Source organism: Ptychodera flava, chromosome 16, assembly GCF_041260155.1.
Source record: "Ptychodera flava strain L36383 chromosome 16, AS_Pfla_20210202, whole genome shotgun sequence".
NCBI lineage: Eukaryota > Metazoa > Hemichordata > Enteropneusta > Ptychoderidae > Ptychodera > Ptychodera flava.
The window spans coordinates 3,490,718-3,511,539 of record NC_091943.1 but is presented as its reverse complement, the minus strand read 5'-3'; the positions used below and the strand labels follow the sequence as shown (position 1 = coordinate 3,511,539).

Genomic DNA, 20,822 nt, shown 5'->3' with positions numbered 1-20,822 from the left:
TGATTTTAAATATAATAACACCATTAATGTGATTATATGTGAATGAATTAATCAAACATGAACACACACACACATACACACACACACACACACACACACACACACACACACACACACACACATATATATATATATATATATATATATATATATATATATATATATATATATATATATACTAATATAGACTATATTAGACTTCATGTATTAAGAGACTAGCGAAGTGAATCAAAAATTCTTTCTTGATCATTTCAAAGTGATACAAATTTCAAATTTAATTATGGCAGAATTACTAAACGAACACTGATCTTTGCTAAATTTTGTTTCATTTATTGATATATTTCATGATAAGATTATTATACATATTTATGGACTCAATTATATCAGAAATATATTGAATATTGAAAAATCGACTAATGTACCGAATGTTATTGGAGGAAATACGTTTGTTGACAAATAGTGACAATTGATTATACTGCTTATATACAATCAAGCATCAAGAATTCACTTAATAATGGAGATTAGTGTTCATATCGGAGTGAGGTTGTAAAAATGAATATTACTCTGTTTAAAAAGTGGCTAATGTTGATCTCGAGTGTGGTGTTTATCAAAATATTTTTCAGAACCTCTGAAACGTACATTAAATGGTGAAAATAAAATTGAAATACAATAGATCAAGGTGAGTTGAGGGAAGTACCAGCAGCGGAAACTGAAATTGCTGACATGATTCAGATGGGCTAAAGAGATAATATGAACGAAAGTTCATAAAATTGCTTTAAATGTTGAATTTTCATGCAAGGTTACTAAATATACCTTCATAACCTTTTAAATACACTACATCTCTTTTTGACGTGAAAATGGATACAAAACGGAACAGACACTCACTTGCGTTGTTCATGTCTTAAATTGGTCTCATAAGGAAAATTGTTCTTAGTACACCAAATACTGACTCAAAGCCAAACTGCCCATGCTAACTTAACAAATATCACTGATAACCTACTCTACGATTGCTTACTTGCCTACATAAAATGAACGTGCAAGAAAATAGGATACAACTGTGGCTATATACAGTAATAGAAAGTTTCTTGCTAAATTAAGTCGCATTTATCAACAATCACCTTCAGAAATGCGACATCGTCTTTAACATAGGCGTTTCTTAGACTGCCTAGTTGTGAAAGTGGCATAAATAATGGGCAGCCACTCGCAATGTTCATATCTTGTGTTGGTCTTCTGAACGAAGATGATGTCGGATCAGGTCGGAAAGCGTCAATCACGTGTTCTTTGTCGTTTTGATCTATCCACATCAGAGTGACCTTTTGACGAAATGGCCATTGCAAGAGGGCGTCAAATGCTCCCTTCATTATTGTGAAGAATACAGATACGTGATTACCCTTACCCATCCCATCCCCATTAAGATAAATTCGGGCACACATTTTGTAACCATGACGACTGGTATGGAAAAAGGGAGAATATATCGACAAGTTTTTGCCAGATATAGCGTCCTGTCTTTTCCTCTTAAAATCTGAAATTTTACAGATCAGCTCACCGTTGTAACTTGCCATTTCTAAGGATTGTATTCTGAGATCTTGTTCGGCCAATGCCACATCTTTCAAAGCTACAATTCGGTCTTGAGCCTTAACTTTACGTTCTAGGGATTCTATGATTTCTCTGTCTACTTTTCTGTGCCTTTGTAAAGTTTCATACTTCCCTGTGTCTCCTTCTATTTGATTACTAATGACTGCCGCGATGTCTTCGAAAGTGGATACTTTCGTTTGCATTATAGTAAGCCTGTTGCGCATGTCAGATGTGCGTGAGTACAATCCGTCAAGACGCTCCGCTGCAGTCGTAGATAGATGTGATTTGTCACTCACGGAAGCATCATTAATTATTTGCTGTAATTGTGTTTCGATTTTCCTTACTTCAGATGTCAAGCTTTGTAAACTTTTCCCCTGAAGTTCAGACTGCCTTTTTGCTTCGTCAAGTTTGTCATATCCCTTCATGTTTTGAACAATCGATGAGACCCGGATGACAGTTTGAAGTAACATGAATAAATGCTCCCCAGGCCCTATAAAACGCCTGCTGTATTCGCTTCCATGACCTTGCTCTACCTATAAATACACAGTATGCATTGTCCATTGTTCTGTTTCAAGTAATGTTCAAGTCGGTATCTGATCATTCGAGACATTAGCTGCTGATAATCATAAATGTGGACAATAGCATGGCAAACATACTCTTGACTTAAACCATCTTAACTCTAGGGATTGTATAAAGACGTTATAAACAAAGGGGTTAATTACTGCTATGTAGATTTTCTTAAAGCCCCAATAGCTGTGAATTTTATGCATTATTTTCAAGATTTTATTTTCAAGCCAAAGTTGGTTCGTGTAAATGTGCTAACTGAAGGACATGTATCCAAGTGTCACTGCTGGCTGATTTGGACCATGCCTACAAGTTTTAACGGATTAAATAATAAACAGGTGGCGTACTCATAAAATGGCGCCCGCGAAAAAATGCAGTTTTTCCTGCACATACACGTTGTGATCATGAAAAAAGACAAGCGTGATGCCATTTATTTGAATGCACAAAACACGATAGCCAACATTTTTTTTGTTGTAATATTTATTTTCTCTCTCATATGATTAGTTTTTTAAAATGGCGGGAAATGTTCAAACGTTTGAATTTACCTGCCACTTTCGACATTTATGACGGTGTTATACACTTTTTCAGTCTTAAATGTGTCTTATTCAAAGAAAACGCCAGGAAAACTAGGGATATTTGGAGATCCGTTTATTACACATTCGCAGCAGCTATTGGGGCTTCAATATCAACACGTTCTTACCTGAACGTTACACCCTACATCCTTAAATTTGCAGGCTACCACTTTCTTTCCACATACGTCCCTCTCGGCGTTCCGTTGATCCTTCATCTGTAGTATATATCATAAAGAAAATTGTATCTTGCGGAGCAAGGCCAATTCTTGGTTTAATGGCAACAAACTAAGCCAGACATGTACAGGATACAAGATTACTTTTGTTTCAGTGACGTGTCGGTATGATTTTTGGAATACTAAAAGGCTGTTCAAGACCATATAATTATAGATATTTTCTATTTGTAGATTCGACCTTTTTAAGTTATTTATTTGCCTTGAATGATAGTGATTATTGGACCTTTATTTAGTGTCTACTACATGCATTTACTGCTTATTACCTGAGAGATCAGACTCTAGTATATTGGTTTTATCAAATACTCGACCGATGCAGTATTCTATCATAATAACTGCGCCCTAGTAATATATTTGACCGATTTAATGATGGTTTTGGCAGATCTGGCAAATTCAGTTAACTCGCTTCAAAATTAAAATGTAATAGAGACGATGTGGTGTTCTCGTAAAGTGGCAGCTGATCGAGATATGATTTGTGACAATTAAATGATGTCGGTTGTCTTGACTGGTCGAAAGCAATTGTGTGTCTACTGGAATTCATTATATTTACATGAGCTCATGTCTTGTGCGTATTTTACACCGCCTGCCTGCGCTGCAGCTTCGTACACCTGCTTTGTCTCAAAGGAAACACTACCGTATCATACGATATTTGCACAATGTGTTAACTGTGTGCTAAACAGCCTGAAGTTGAGACACTTCGGTGTAAACCTATTACCTTTCTGCGGACACGGGCGTTCTTTTCGCAGAATTCACCAGTTTGTTGATATTCAGAACATGTTTCGAAATGTGCCTGGTTTAAAGAGATAAGATAAGAATTTAAGGCTATTGTAGGGGCTATTTTAAAACACAAACCGTGTAGTACCTTGTTTTCAGAGTTTGTCATCTTTTTGTTGCAGTAGATGGTAAAATGCAGTGCAGGGGGAAAACCGGATATTCGGTTGCCCTGGCGACAATTTCAGGATTAAAAATATGAGGAAATTTGTGGCAAAGATATCTATTGAACGAAAAGTCATACAACAACCGAATTTTTTCTGTAGCATTCAGATGTATATGTTTTACAATATGAACCTAAATCTATGACTGTATAAGATGTCAATATAAATTAAATCATAGTCATCTCGGTAAGATTGAAAAATTAATAAATTTCACAACTTTCCGTCAAGTTTCTACTATGACATGATTAGATGACCTTGTTTTTTGAGATTTATTTTGTAAAGTATTTAATTTCACATATGTTGGCTGATTTTCATTGCATTCCAACCATTCTTTCAAGAGTTATTACTGCCACAAGAAACGAATGCAGTACAAAACACAATTGTTAGGAGTATTGGATTGAAATGTTTACAACATAAAGGTGATACTCATACTTCATGCAAAGTTTACGACCTCAAAATAGGGTATTGGACAAGTTTAAATTGTCAGTTAGAATTCTATTTACAGAAGACTGGTTGTAATTGCTTTCTAAGTGAAAAATGACCTGTTAATTATCAAAAAAACATTGATTTTATAATCAGCATGATAATGAAATTCATGTGAGATTCTTTACTTGTTATGTACATGGACACCATAACGTCTAATATGGTTTGTTTTCTGGTTTAATTGCTATACCTGAATGAAAATCTTCATGTGCCTTACAGTAATATCCACACAAAATATAAAACAGAATCATTTGTTGCAGATTTCTTCCCGATTACTCATTGATCTGGCTTTTTTAGACTGCAATTAGTCTCAAACTCACAATTTCCACAACGCCATATTTTTACCTCTGAAAAAGCTGCTTCAATAAGCAAGCAAATAGTCACTACTTCATACATGATGCCATAACACAACAAAGTTTTTAGGCAACAAAAAATAGCGATTTACCTGTTTTGAATATATAATTAGGCTAAATAAAATTTGACCAGGGGTCAGTGGGAACAAAACGCGATTTTTCTCGATTTTAGTTAATATTTTTTGAAGGATGATATAGCGTATTTGAAAGTATACATGTCGAGGGTGACAATGAAGGAAAAAAATAAAATTTGATTTTTTGAGCATTTTGACCGACATTAGCCCAGACGATGGCCTTAACTAACATACACATCCGGAACAACATCCCGCCAAAATACGACAACACACCAAATACAACACAGGAACTTGATTAGACGTTTCCTTAGGGTGTAAGTATACTTCAAAACTTCTTAAAATACCACACTAATTTATTCCTGAGATCATTTACTATTCTTGTTGCCAATTTCATCGAAAGGCTAATTCCTTGTGCGGGAAACATGAGTTTTCCGGTTACCCCACCTACCCAATTAAACATTCTTTGCATTATTGTTACCATGAATGGTGTTGAAAATTGTACTGTCTATTGATTGGTGTGGTCACGCTATTAAAATTGACAAAATTCAAAACGTTCTGGACCTACAAAGTTTTTAATGGTCTGATCACATCACTACGAAGACTTATTTTAGGGCATAATAAATCAAATAGTCATTTAAAAGATCGGCAATTAGATTAGTTGGGTTTTCAAACCATTGGCAGTGAACTTTTGTTTGTTTAGTTCTTTGTTTATGTAGCGTTTACTTTAAATCTCTCACCTCCAACTCTTTCTGTGTAAATTCAACTCGGCAATACTGGCATTTAACAACTCTGAATTTGCAGTCATTCTCCAAGTGTTCTGTCAACTGAATCCGTCTTACAATCATCTCACAGCCAGCCTTGATGCAGCTAATCTGCTCCAAGGGACATGTACGATGGTGGTCCTGGAATTAATTTACGCGATCCATTATTGAAAACACGAAAACGCTGTTTTCTGTAATTAGAAATCGACGGGATTATTACGATCATTGTAGAATACATAAGTTACTATTATGATATTGCTCACCTGGTCATATTGTTTGTAGTCGCCAATCCAAGGACAGGAGTCATTTGGACACTGTACAGAGAGCTCATTTAATTCTCTAAGTATGGCTTTGTCAGAATACACCTAAAATGAAAAATAGTGACAACATCACTGTTCGCTCCCATATAGTTATCAAAACAAGTCAACAATTGTATGAAACATGGACATACATATACAGACAGACTGACATACACAGACTGGCACAGAGTGATGACACTGACCCCAAGTGTGCCTTGGCCCATGGAGAGTGATAAAGATATAACATACAGCTGAATGTAATAATAAACTAGTTAAGTATAGGCCTATACAGGCACTGAGAGTGAATATGTTACAGCAATTTGATTAGTTTCTTTTCCTTTTCTACTTCTGTGATAATATTTAAGACAATCAATCTGCAAGGCAGTTTATGCATTGACAAATATGTTATCTTTTACAAGCACACAGTTAACTGTTCTTGATTTTTAATTTACAATATTTGACATAGACTGAAATACATAACATGCAACCAATGTTTACACTTTGCCCATACACCAGATACATGGAGAAATTTCAACATACAATCATCAACTCAGAAACCCTACAGGAAAAAGTAAACATTGTTTTCTTCCAGAACAGCTGGTACATCCACATCTGGAACAACTTACAAACTTAACAAATTACACAAGGATGATGACACAAGAGATAAAGTTAAACTGTGGTGAACTTGACTATTCCTTTCAAATCCTTGCCTACCTTGACATCTTAAACTAAAATACACTGCAGGGTGGACCATTTGATAAGGGATGGTGTCTGGAAGATCGATGAGGTACATTATCTTTTTTATCCGATCCACTGTACATTCATTTTTTCCCCACTTTCACACCTTTTCTTTCTGTCAAACCTTCTCTGGCTGATTTTTTTTTGTAATTTTATACCTACTGGAACTAAGAGTATATAATGTGGTGATTTAGTAAGCATTTGATATGGTAAACTGTATTTGGTGTTGAAATGCAGTAAAAAAATCCTGGCAGATTTTGAAAAAATTCCAAACAAATGCTTAAAAATACAAAGTGAAAGATATCCCAGTAAAACTAAAAGTTTCGCAAAGTTGCCCCAAAAATTCAAAATTCCGGATTTCAACTTAATTTCAATATATCTTATTAACAAAAACCCTAAGGACCGGTTTACTAAATATCAAAGCAATCAGACTGGTAAATTTTGAGAAACAAATTTTTTGACCAAAAATGAGAAAAATTGCCCCCCAAAATACAAAATTGCAGATTTCATCCTAATTTTAAATATATCTAATTAACATAAACCCTAGGAACCTGTACACTAGCTATCAAAGCTACCAGATCAGAAGTTTTAGGAGAAAAAAATTTTGACCAAAAAAGGCAAAAATTGCCCCAAAAATAAAAAAAAAATTGCCAGTTTCAACATACCTTCAATACATTATATTGAGATTAATCTTAGATACCTGTATACCAAATACATGTATCAAAGCTATCAAATCAGCAGTTTTTGGATAAAAATTTTTTTATCAAAAATTGGGAAAATTGCTCCAAAATTACAAATATGACAATATCAATACAATTTGTACAAGCATGACTGAGGTCATTCTGAGGAACATGAATATTAAGTTTCATAGTAATCAGACGAGCGATTTCAGAGAACAAGATTTTTTGACTAAAAACAGAAAAAATACCCTAAAAATACAAACATGCAAATTTCATCCCAATTTTTGCACACATAATTTAGAATACCTAAAGAAATCTGCATACCAAGTTTCAACCAAATCTGACCAATGCTTACTGATTTTTAGCCATTTGCAGGATTTTTCCTTTTTCCCCCTTCATTTGCATATTTTTGGCACTGACATGTTCTACACACAGACGCCATTTTGCCACCTTATACGAATACCTCCTATTTGCATATATACATATGCATATATGGGAGCGTAAAAATAACATTGTGAGGGCCATTACTAGATTAAGCTAATTATGTTTAGCTACTATAGACTATAGTCTATAGAAGCTATTGGGATGGGTATCCGTCCGGCGACCGTCGTCAGTCTGTATGTATGTATGTATGTATGTATGTATGTATGTATGTATGTATGTATGTATGTATGTATGTATGTATGTATGTATGTATGTATGTATGTATGTATGTATGTATGTATGTATGTATGTATGTATGTATGTATGTATGTATGTATGTATGTATGTATGTATGTATGTATGTATGTATGTATGTATGTATGTATGTATGTATGTATGTATGTATGTATGTATGTATGTATGTATGTATGTATGTATGTATGTATGTATGTATGTATGTCCGTTTGTGAGGCGTCCGTCCACTCAAATATCTTGAGAACCGCAGTACTTACTGCTTTGATATTTGTTGTGTAGATTAAAAATATGATTTTGAGCAACTGTTTTTTTTTATTTTTTGATATTGTTGTAAATAGGCAAATTAATGCCAAAAAAGGCGTTTTTGGTCAAAAATCTTCTTCTTCATAACCGCTGGTCAGACAGCTTTGTTATTCAGTATACAGGTCCCTGGGGGTAACCCAATTTAGATTTGTTCAAATTGTGATGAAATATGCAAATGTGTATTTTTAAGGAATTTTTTTGTCATTTTCGGTCAAAATTTGACTTACATTGTATGTAATTCTTGTACTGTATAAACCCTATCAATTCACCCAGAAAAAAATAATCAATATGATTTTAAATAATTGAATTAATTAGGAAATCATCAAAGCCAAAATAATTTTAGTGTAGAATTATCAGAAAGTTCAACTTTTTTTGACAGTTCATAGTGAAATGCTTACCATATTGGAGGATTAAAATATGTAAAGGCAACTTTCCTGAATCCCAACTTTGACATATTCTGAACTGTCACTTATTGTGCCCTGTATGTTATCTAAAAGAAATTGCTCAAAATAGTCAATAGAGATAGAGAAAGTTCTAATTTCCATTTATGGTTGACTTGGTAAGGATAAAATAAAATTACTTTTTGAAGAAAAAAATAGAGTGGTCAATTAAAAGAGTGGTCAAAGTGATAGGGTTTTTATGGTAAAGCTTGGCTGTAAGATTCCTCATGTGCTATTTATAGCAATTATGCAATCTGTGTAAACAGTGCAATGAAAGTTACATGATTCCTTATAATGCTTTTGATGACCTTGAACTTCTTAAGTTTCAAACATTTGTCTCTTCAGTGTGCTTTCTCTGAGTGTGTACAGTCTCAACTTATTCAACAGAACTTACTTGCAATGTTAATTTGAAAGTTAAAATGTGCTTGGTTAATAGGATGAAAATACTGATAAAGGTAACCAGCTTAAGATTCTTTATAACCTGACAGATATGCTGTTTTTTTATTTTTTTATGACGTAAATCTTGATTTAAGCAAGTCTTGTTTTCTTTCATAATAATGTAATTAACTCTCGTTTATTAGCTACTATAGACTATAGACTAATATAGTCTATAGAAGCTATTGGGATGGGTATCCATCCGGCGTGCACCGTCAGTCTGTATGTATGTATGTATGTATGTATGTATGTATGTATGTATGTATGTATGTATGTATGTATGTATGTATGTATGTATGTATGTATGTATGCAAATTAGCGCCAAAAAAGGCGTTTGTAGTAAAAAATCTTCTTCATAACCACTGGTCAGACAGCTTTGTTATTTGGTATACAGGTCCCTAGGGATAACCCAACTTAGATTTGTTAAAATATGCAAATCTGAATTTTTACGGATTTTTTTTTCCATTTTTGGTCAGGCCATCCTGAAATGAGCTATCAAAGATATCCACCTTCTTCATGAATACATGTGTCATGAAAGGTTATTCTCTACATAACACAGCAGAGCTCGGTTGACTGTTGGGTTGCTTGTTTTTTCAAAACAGCTGGTCAGACAGCTTTAATATTTGGTTTACAGGTCCCTAGGATGACCTTAGTGAGATAATTTCATACAGTCAGGAAATACTTAATTTTGTATCCATGTCTATAGTAGCTTCTGGGACTTTGGCCCTATGTTTACATTTATATCGGGGTGTGTGTGTGTGTGTGTGTGTGTGTGTGTGTGTGTGTGTGTGTGTGTACAAGTACATATAAACTGACGAACAGGTTGTAACCTGTCACATGGTACATTATATTTTGTGTGACATAATAGTTGTTCTCTGAATTATTGTCGCCTTATCTTTGTTGCAAGATCATTATTATTCGGTGGCTGATGAATACATGTCTTATTTACCTGGATCAACTCTGAAATATTGATTGACACAAGCCTGAGCGATGATTGAAAATACAGAGTAGGTCATCAATGAGATTACAATGTAGGCCACAGACGTCAAAGCTAACTTTAACCATGTCTTCGAGGCAAATCGGCACAAAATTGCTATCTCGACATATCATACGCGAAAATATATCATGTTTTGTTCGGTTTTACTTTCTCAGACAGTGGGACGGCATTATGATCGTTTTTATGTATACACAAGTAACAAAAACATCACGTATTTGCAGTGTATAACTCACCTTGTTCAAGCTGAGCAGACAGCTTTCCATGCCGTCGATAATACATGGCCGGCACTGAGAGTTCTGATTTATGATTATAAATTTGAGGGGAAAATAGATATCATTATTTAACGTCAACAAAATACTTTATATTTTCCACTGCAATGTAACCAATTAAAATATTGACAAGTCTATAAATACGGTGTAACGATAATCCGGAGGTGATAAATTCTGGTTCTCATCGAAACTGATTGAGTCGTCATATATAAGGCTGAGGTCTCACATAGACACTTCTTCAGGGTTGGTGTTCAAAGAAATATGCGTATGACCCTAATTCCACATGCAAGTGAAGATGGTGAGTGTTTGAAAATGATAAATATCATCAGTTTGGATGTCTAAACCATTAGTTTTATGAAACTGTAGTTGAAGTGAGTGTTATATGATTTACCAATGATGAACTCTTGGTTTCATGCTCACACTTTCTGTCTTTCAAAGCCATCTTTGCGGTGGGTATAGAGAACGTCAGTCAAGGGCCTCTGAAGAAGTCGTGAGGACTACATTCGAGATTTACTGAATTCACACAAACAAATGCACAAAAACAGACACATAAAAACATACAAAGACACATACATACATTGATCACTGACCTAATTTGATACCACTCAACTCCCTGAGAGCAAACAACACCTCACATGTGCAGCAAATAAGCTCAGCAGAGCTAAACGCACACATTTATACAACCAGGTACCAATCACCCCGGGTGGGGAGAAGCAATGAGGAATAAAGTCTCAAGGACACAACACCATGCAAGGGGCCTAGAACTCATCATCCCGTGATCTTGCGTCCACTGCTCTAGCCACTGGCCCATGATGCCTCCTTCATTCATACATACATACATACATACATACATACATACATACATACATACATACATACATACATACATACATACATACATACATACATACATACATACATACATACATACATACATACATACATAAAAATAAATAATTTAATTTGTATCTTAGTGGTATTTAAAATGTCAAAGAAATGTTTAAAATCGCTGTTTTTGGGCTGTTGAAGGAAACTTTAGATTTAATTCAAATTAAAATATTGATTGAGTGAATAGTTGGTTCACTTGCTTTAATGTTATTCTATATCTACTATTGAATTGGGTTTGTCTAGAGGTTGACATACTTCATATGTTTTGGCGGGAAAATATAGTCTGTTAGCGACGTGACTTAGTTGAATATTACAAAAGCATATTGTTGCCACCATTCATGTCATTTTGACCAGAACTTCCTCAAACTTTGATCCCAGCTTCTCTTAAATGTTCAAATGTCTCAGTCCCATGCCTTAACATACTAACAGTACATAAAGAAGATAATAATAATAATAATAATATTTATTTCTTATAGAGCGCATTACATTTTTAAAATATCAATGCGCTTTACACAACACTAAAAAAAAGCGGTAAATTATAAATAAAAATTACGAGAAAACACCAATAAAATGCAAAGAGATAACATTTTAAAAAGTGTTTAGGAATAAAATGATCTAAAAAGATAAGTTTTTAACTGACTTCTAAAATTGTCATAAGAATTAGCAAGCCTTATCTCAAATGGTAAAGCATTCCACAAATGGGGAGCACGTACAGAAAAGGCTCTATTGCCATAAAAAGCCGTGTTGCAAACAGGCTGATGCAAAATGATCGCACCACTAGACTGGGACCTAAGTGTACGACCAGTATGACGTACTGTAAGCATTTCTGCTACACTGTAAAGTTAAGTGTTAAAGGATAGAACACCGATTAAACGCCTTTTTGTAACACTTTTAGAACGCGTCCAGACGTTCAGAAATTTAACACTACGTGTTCAACCAACGTTCAATTTTGAACACACGTGTGCAGATTTTGAACGCTACGTTTTCATCAGATATTATATTGAACACCATTGTGTTTCATATCTGAACACACGTTGCACATGAAATGTGTTCAAAAAATTGAACGCATTTACGCGTTCAAAGGGCTGTAACACTTTTTGAACGCATGGACGCCGTTCAACGATAAGTGTGTTAAAGGCTAGGACACATGATGCGCGCTTGTTGAACACCTTTAATTTTGGGCGTTCAGGGGGTGTTCAAGCCTTGGAATAACATTACAGACCTCTGATATTCAATAAAATTATTTTATTCTAAAAATACACAAAGCATTTCTAGAGTAAAATACAATTATTGTAAAATGGGCAAATAAACATTGGCCAATTTGTATGTAAAGTTTGTCAGAGGAAAATACCAACGGTGTTAACACCCTCCTATCAAAAACATAAGCATTAAAAATCACCATAAAAAATGTGGATCGTTTTAAAAAATATGAACAAAGTAATAACATAACAGGTTTTTCTTAAATATTGGGATTACGTTTTAAGGTTCATACTTGTTTAAAATGTACAAAATATCAACTGAAAAAGTTCAAAATTTGGCTTACTTACTGTATTGAAAACATGTGTAGTATGGAATGCATACTTCATTGTTTTACGATGGTTTCTTAAAGACATTTCCTCTTATATAGACAATTGTAAATTTTGAAGAAAAAGAAAGTTAGTCAAGGCTTCCCTAGTGCATATGATACATAGTTGTCCACATTAAAGTAAACACAATATGTAAAGTTGTCAAAGTGTCCCAGTAAGGCACAACATGCAGAAAGTGGGGAAAGTTGGTCCTTGTTAGGGTAAAACCTATTTCCTTGTCCAAAAAGTCCTTCATGAACAAAAAGCTTTGTTTGTTTGTAATATCTTTAAATAAACAATGACATAAATCGGTGACATTTCAAAAATCTACTTCTCAGAAATTAAAAACATATTCGTTAAGACCTTTCAGATTCTGGTGTACCTTGCTATTAATTGTTTATACAAATGTTTTTACCTAAAGTGATAAAAATCATCCTTAAAATAAAAAAATGTAGATTGCATCATAATGTGAATATATCACATTCTGGTAATCCCTCATATCTTAAAATGTCTGGAATGTCTTTAATTGAACGTTTCAAATTTCTGCTTTATTTGAACAATCTGAAAAAGGCTATCAGTAGAGATCTATGTCTTAAATATCAAAGCTGTTCAATTAGCAGTTTTGAAAAAGATTTTTAAAGAACTTTTGACCAAAAATGACAAAAATTGCCAAGAAATATAAAAATTGAATATTTCATCACAACTAGCACAAATTTGACTAGGGTCATTCTTAGGGACATGTTTACCAAATATTGAAGACGTCAGTAAAAGAGAAGAAGATTTTTGCCAAAAATAGCAAAATTAGCCTCAAAAATATAAATTCGCATAGTTCATCATAATTTGAACATATGTGATTAGGGTAATCCCTGGGGACCTGTAATCCAAATATTAAAGGATTTGTACATGCTATTTTAAAGAAAAACCTTGGGATGTACAAATTTGAGGACAATGCTACACATCCACCTATTTAGCTGACGGCAAAGCTAAAAACCAGTTGCTAAGAACAAGAGACGTGTTAAGGTACAATACAAAATTCTCTAAGGTTTGGTAGCATGCTATGATCAACTAAATTTTATAAGGGCATAAGCTTCCAAAGACTTGAAGTCTCCTTTAACAGATGCAAGGGGGAATGGAAAATTGAAGCAGAAAGTGACAGAAAATTCAGAGTGAAAATTTCAGATAATTCAGTAATTAAGAGTGGACATTTTTACTCTGAATTTTCCGTCGCTTTCAGCTTTAATTTTTCATTCCATCCTTGCATCTGATAAAGGAGACTACACGTCTGTGAAAGCTTATTCTCCGGCAACATTTAGTTGATCATAGCATGCTACTAAAGCTTAGATTAATGCAGAAAAAAAATACAGAAACTTATCAAAATTCAGTTACTGACCCTTGGAAGTTTAAATTTACATTAGAGATGAACTGAGGTTCTCAAGCTTGTTCCAGACAGCTACCTGTACACTCATCTTCTTCATTATCTGTACCACGTGCACCAGCTTCTGTAACAACTCTTCGACTTTCAGTTAAATCCAACTTTTTACATCCTGAAAATAATGCAACACTAGGTAATATGGCGAGATGAAACTTTAAATGAAAGACAAGAGACTGATTAGGTTAAAGAAAAGGGGAGACTTTCATATACAGTGCCTCTTTTCAATACTGTTACAAAATATTGGTTTCTTCTTGTCATCAATTGATTAAAATAAAAAAGCCAAACTCTCATATGCTGAAACAATACATTGTATACTCTACGATGTTTAACTGATTTTTTACATGCGATTGTCTCTACTAAAAGACATGTGTTAGCTGTGATTACGCAGCGGTACTATGCAAGGCGTATCGATCGCGCTCAGGTCAAGGGTTATCGCTTAAGTTGGTGTCACGATGACCCTTGACCCGAGTGAGATCGATCGATAGGCCATGGCCAAAAGTACCATCGCGTATCACAGCTTGTTGTTGGTATACCAGCCACTGAAAGAAAAAGGTTTCTTCACGTAGTTAAGCTATTTCAAAGTACAATACGATTAATTTCGAAGGATATTAATACAGGTGCTTCAAAATCTAATACCTTTTACTATTTTGGAGAGAAAACTTACCCTTTCTGGTCATCTTTCCGCACGATCACGACTTCAGGGTGCGCTTATAAGAAAAATGTCGCAACTTCCGTTTTGATGCATCATGGGATAGGAAAAAGCACCAAACTTGAACACCAAGTGTTTAGAAATAGAACGCCTCTGCACGCCGATGTTAAAATTAAAACGTTCATGGTAGTTTTATGATTTTATTTTCAAATTTTCAAAATTTCAACACGTAATAAGCGTGTACAATTATTTTGTATACTTTCTTTTTTAGAAAAAACATGCTTTCAGCAATTGTAGACCGGAAATATTTTTCACTTAGTAGGAAATTCGTCACACCAAAATCCATGTACGTTTGCCGGACAGCGAGGCAGTAGTAAATTGAATATAGCCATTGTAAAGTAAAAAAACACAAAAGACTGTTAATTGTTTCACAGTATTGTAAAATTTCTTTGATGCTGAGTTTTTGAACACTTGAAGGAGATGGCTGTTAACACATAGTGTTCAGGTTTAGAACATCATTGTTAATAATATGAACAGTAGTGTTAACAATATGAACACTAGCCGTTCAAATTTGAACACCGACACGTACATTTTGAACGCGTAAAGACGCGTCTAGCGTCCGATATTTTTACAGTGTAGATAGTCGGGGGCTTGGCCTGTAATAATTTTGTAAGTGAAACAAAGAATTTTAAAATCAATTCGTTTCTGGACTGGAAGCCAATGTAAATTTTGTAGTACTGGTGTTATGTGGTCCCTTTTCTTCTTTCTGCTAACAAGCCGAGCGGCTGAATTTTGAATAGCCGGAGTTTAAGTATTTCAAAGTTCGGAAGACCAAATATTGCATGACGTTTCGCAGCCATAAGTTGCCAACTGCAAAGTACAACAAGCGAACGACAATTTGTTTTGCGCAGAAAGGATGCGCAGTAAGTGAAATGACGTCATCCATGTAATATCAAATGCAGAGGGCATCATCAAGTTTGCAGAGGGCATCATCACATTCGCAGAGGGCATCATTATACACATATTGACTGGTCATGAGGGCAACAGCATACGTCTGTACCCCGAGGGACTGTGAGTCACCCCCAAAAACAGACTGTTTCCCGAGGCCGTAGGCCGAGGGAAACAGTCTGTTTTTGGGGGTGACTCACAGGCCCGAGGGGTTAAAGACGTATGCTGTTGCCCTAATGGCCAGTCAATATGTGTTTTGTAACACACCTCATCCGTAGTCATAAATAAGCACGTACCATACACAAAAGTTGTCGCATGATGTAATATGTTGGAGTGGTTCAGCAAGAAAAAGTTTTTGCCGACAGGGTCGCAATACTTCTGCAAAACGTTCAATGCACCTTTGATTATCGTCTTCGTTCGTTTCGAGTCCTTGTTTGAAACCAGAGCATTCAGTTCTTCTTCAGAAAGTAGGATAAACCGAGAAATTTCTCGACTATCGTTTCGCTTGTCCGCAGACGGCATCTTTGTTTACATTCCAGTTCGCGCATGCGCCAATAGTTTTTTGACGTCAGCGGGCATCATTTTTCGGAACTGATGCCTGGCAGGCAACAGTTCCGACAAATGATGCCTGATGACGTCGTTTACGTGGATCAGCACAAAAAGAACGCATCCCACGTGACTGTCAATTGGCGAATTAGAACACAGACTGCGGATGAGGTGTGTTACAACACGTTCATTTACATGTCACGTGAGTCGTGTTTAACCAATGGCAGTGCACGCTGAATGAGTGAGGTGTAATAATTCCGATTTGTACCTGTCAGTGAGATTCACAGGTCATGATCGTGTCCGGTGGCAGTGGTGCGGATTTCAGATACAATGGAAGATCTAGGGAAAATCAAACTTTCGTTTATATTGTTAAAGGAAGTTTAGTTCTATTTAGGCCAGCCAGGGACGAAAATATACGAGCCGACGACGTAAATACCTTTGAAATGTTTTATTTGTACAGCAACAAAATCACGATCGAATTACTATATTACAGGTTATAGTGTACTCACTTCAGGTTTTCCCTAACCCACTCGCAAATTCCTTTCTAAGATGGTAAATTCGGCATATTTAATGTCTGGGGACATGTATAATTCTTCGATATAAAATGACTGGTACGGGTATTATACCCACTGTGCATTAATAGATGTCGCAGAGCTGCTTGCTCTATGCTCTCAGCTGTTCATACTCGATCGAGTTTGAAATCGAACGCTGGCGTGGAGCGAGTATTTTGTCCCGATTTTTGCGGCCTCATAACTTTCACACAGGTATGAGGTTTTACATCAACACACGAAAACACACTCATTTTACACACTCCAGCCTATGTTTTACTTCCAACGTCATTTTAAACTAAAAATGAATCTTCTTCACACTGTGAAAACCTGTGTCGATATCTTAATATTTAAATTGTTCGCTTTAAAAGTGCTCTATAGACCCTCCCTTGAAGTGGAATGGCCCAATAGCGGAATTTTATCAAGAAGTGCTACGGTTGTCATCACTCCTAAGCAACCAACTTTTTATATTTAAGTACAGCTAGGATTAAGCAGGTCGAACTCAATTGATTTCGTCGCTAATTTAAGAACGTCCGTAGGAAAACAGTCATAACCAAAGCATGCATGTATGATAAAGTGGTTATTACACGAAGTTTGGGCGATACTGTCTCGTGCTGTGACCGCATTTTGACTCGTTACCGCGCAACTCGTCAAAATACGGACACATCACTCGAATACGCCCAAACTTCGTGTAATAACCCCTAAATATCGCTAATGATCACTTTCCATTTTCAAAAGGAACTCTTCTCAAACGTTGGTGACATGACGAACACCAGTACAATTAAGGTAGAATGCTCATCGGGGACATATATTTGGACTCTCAAACTTTTACATTTATACATTTTTAGTCTACCACTTGTTGGGGTTCATTTTGAAGCTCATTGGATAGATAAGGTGTCCATCGGCTTATTTTTGCAAGAAAATCGAAAATTTCACCATAGACTAAACCCAGTGATAGTAGATATTCTGAATTCCAAGTTTCTGGAATTATTGCATAATTTGCTTGTGTAGTAACAAATGATGTGCTGTGATTCTTGACTTTTAACCTTAAGTTCGAGAGACAATGGCTTAAATTTGCCTTACGGAAAATCTGAGCAAAATTTTAAGTGTTTTAATTTCGGGGCGTATATTTAGTGAGCTGGAGAAGGGCAGGTGGACTCGCCTACACACTGTAATGATGGCGGACGCTAGACGCGTCTTTACGCGTTCAAAATGTATATGTCGGTGTTCAAATTTGAACGTCGTCTAGTGTTCATACTGTTAACACTAGTGTTCATATTATTAACAGTGATGTTCTAGACCTGAAAACGGAGTGTTAACAACCATCTCCTAAAAGTATTCAAAAACTCAGGTTTACAGAAATTTTACAACAATGTTAAACAATTAACAATCTTTAGTGTTTTTTACTTTACTATGAACTATGAACGTTTTAATGTTAACATCGGCGTGAAAAAGGCATTCTATTCCTAAACACTTGGTGTTCAAGTTGGGTGCCTTTTCTTATCCCGTCATGCACCGAAACGGAAGTTGCGACATTTTTCTTGCAAACGCACGCTGAAGTCGTCATCGTGTGGAAGCAAGACCAGAGAGGGTAAGTTTTCTCTCCAAAATAGTAAAAGGTGTTAATTTTGAAGCATCTGTATTACTATCCTTTGAAATTATTTATATAGTACTTTGAAATAGCTAAAATAAGTGAAGAAACCTTTTTTCTTCCAGTGGCTGGTACACCATTCACTAGCTGTGAATACGCAGCGGTGTTTAGGGCCATGGCGTATCGATCGCACTCGGGTCAAGGGTCATCGCCACAGACCTTTGACCCGAGCGCGATCTATATGCCACATTACCGCTTCGTAATCACAGCTAACACATGTCTTTTAGTAACCATAATCGCATGTAAAACATAAGTTAAACATCGCAGAGTGTACATTCTATTGTTTCAGCATATGAGAGTTGGCTTTTTTTTTATTTTTCATCAGTTGATGACAAGAGGAAGCCAATATTTTGTAACGGTACGAAAAGAGGCACTGTACACCAAAGTCACCCATTTTCCTTAACCTATAGGGCCACCTTGTCTTTCATTTAAAGTCCCATGTCGTCATATTACCTATTGTTGCATTATTTTCAGGATGTGAAAAGCTGGATTTACCTGGTAATCGAAGAATTATTACAGAAGCTGATGGTACAGAAATTGAAGAAGATGAGTGTACAGGTAGCTGTATGGAAACAAGCTTGAGAACCTCAGTTCATCTCTAATGTAGATTTAAACTTTCGAGGGTCAGTAACTGAATTTTATGTAAGTTTCTATATATTTGTTCTTAATTTATCTGGGCTTTGGTAGAACCCCATGATCAACTAATTAGTACTGGAGAATAAACTTTCAAATACTTGTCGTCTCTTTTATCAGATGCAAGGGTGGAATGAAGAATTAAGACAGAAAGCAACAGAAAGTACAGGTTCCCAGGCATTACTCTAATCATATATGTTCAAGTTATGATTAAATACGCAAATTTGTATTTTTGAGGCTTATGTTGCTATTTTTTGGCAAAAATCTTCTCCTTTACTGGTGGTTGGACGTCTTCAATTTTTGGTAAACATGTCCCTAAGAATGACCTTCGTCAAATTTGTGCTTGTTGTGATGTAATATTAAAAATTTTTATTTTTCATGGCAGTTTTTGTCATTTTTGGTCCAAAAATCTTTAAAAATCTTCAAAAAACTGCTAATTGAAGTTCTTTGATATTTGGGACATAAGTATCTGAGAATACCTTTTTCAGATTGTTCAAATTATGCAGAAATAGGCAATTTTGTATTTTTGAGACATAAAAGATATTTCAGACATTTTAAGACATAAGGAATATCAGAATGTGGTATATTCAAGTTATGATAATTTTTTTTTCATTTGGGGGGCAACTTTTACCATTTTTGGTCAAAAAAATTTATCTAATCTGATATGTCCAAAACATGGTGAAATCTTCAATTGTGTATTTTTTGCAGCTATTTCCCCACATTTGGTGAGGCCATCCTGAAGTGACCTGTCAGAGATCCTATACACAACACTGCGAGACGAAGGTCGCTTGTTGTATTGCTATGTTGGTGTTGAAATGGCTAGCATTTAGGTTGTTGCCATTGGTTTCAGACTGCAGTTTTCTATTACAAGTGAACGTTAGTGAGGACTGAAATTTCCAGGTTCAACAGCAAATGCTTATTGATACACAGAAAAAAACTTATGAAACGAAGTCAAAATTAGTTAATGTGTTTTTAATTTCTGAGAAGTAGAGTTCTGAAATGTCACTGATTTATTTCATGTTTTATATAAAGATATTACAAACAATTACACCTTTTCGTTAATGAAGGACTTTTGTTGGACAAGGAAATAGGTTTTACACTGCCAAGGACCCACTTTACACACTTTCTGCATGTTGTGAATTACTGTGACACTTTGTTACAAGTTGACATGTTGTGTTTACTTAGTGTGGACAACTAAGAATACCATGTGCATCAGAGAAGCCTTGAATAACTGTTTTCAAAGTTTACACTTGTCTATACAAGAGGAAATGTCTTAAACCATCTTACAAAAACGGAGTAAACATTTCATACGAATACGTCTTTTCAACACAATAAGTAAGCGAAAATTTTGAGCTTTTTGAAAATAGATATTTTTGTACATTTTTACAAGTATAAACATATAACGTAATCCACAATATTTAAGTAAAAGCTGTTTTGTCATTACTTTCTTCATATTTTTGGAAACGATCGACAGTTTTTATAAGAATTTTCTTTTGTTTCTTTTTTGATAAGTAGGTGTTAACACCGTTGGTGTTTTCCTCTGACGAACTTTACATAGCGGCCATGGTTATTTGCC

The 20,822-nt window shown here is 35.2% G+C and overlaps 1 protein-coding gene across 9 annotated transcripts in view; it reads right to left on the bottom strand.

The window, feature by feature from the left end:
- Positions 1 to 232: 232 nt before the first annotated feature.
- The window catches only part of LOC139152538 (TNF receptor-associated factor 2-like), a 48,214-nt gene continuing 27,624 nt past the window's right edge, over positions 233 to 20,822 (bottom strand). Inside the window, exons 2-8 of one of the 9 annotated variants that reach the window (XM_070725747.1) lie at positions 10,351 to 14,383; positions 6,561 to 6,751; positions 5,811 to 5,912; positions 5,524 to 5,688; positions 3,657 to 3,731; positions 2,840 to 2,926; positions 241 to 2,108 (exon numbers count right to left, since the gene is read on the bottom strand). In XM_070725747.1, coding sequence (XP_070581848.1) covers positions 1,089 to 2,108; positions 2,840 to 2,926; positions 3,657 to 3,731; positions 5,524 to 5,631 — 1,290 coding nt within the window. In that variant the 5' untranslated portion in view covers positions 5,632 to 5,688; positions 5,811 to 5,912; positions 6,561 to 6,751; positions 10,351 to 14,383 and the 3' untranslated portion in view covers positions 241 to 1,088. Of the gene's footprint in view, positions 2,109 to 2,839; positions 2,927 to 3,656; positions 3,732 to 5,523; positions 5,689 to 5,810; positions 5,913 to 6,560; positions 6,752 to 10,350; positions 14,384 to 20,822 lie in introns of all 9 variants that reach the window. The other 8 variants (XM_070725748.1, XM_070725751.1, XM_070725743.1 and 5 more) reach the window with 8 other exon arrangements.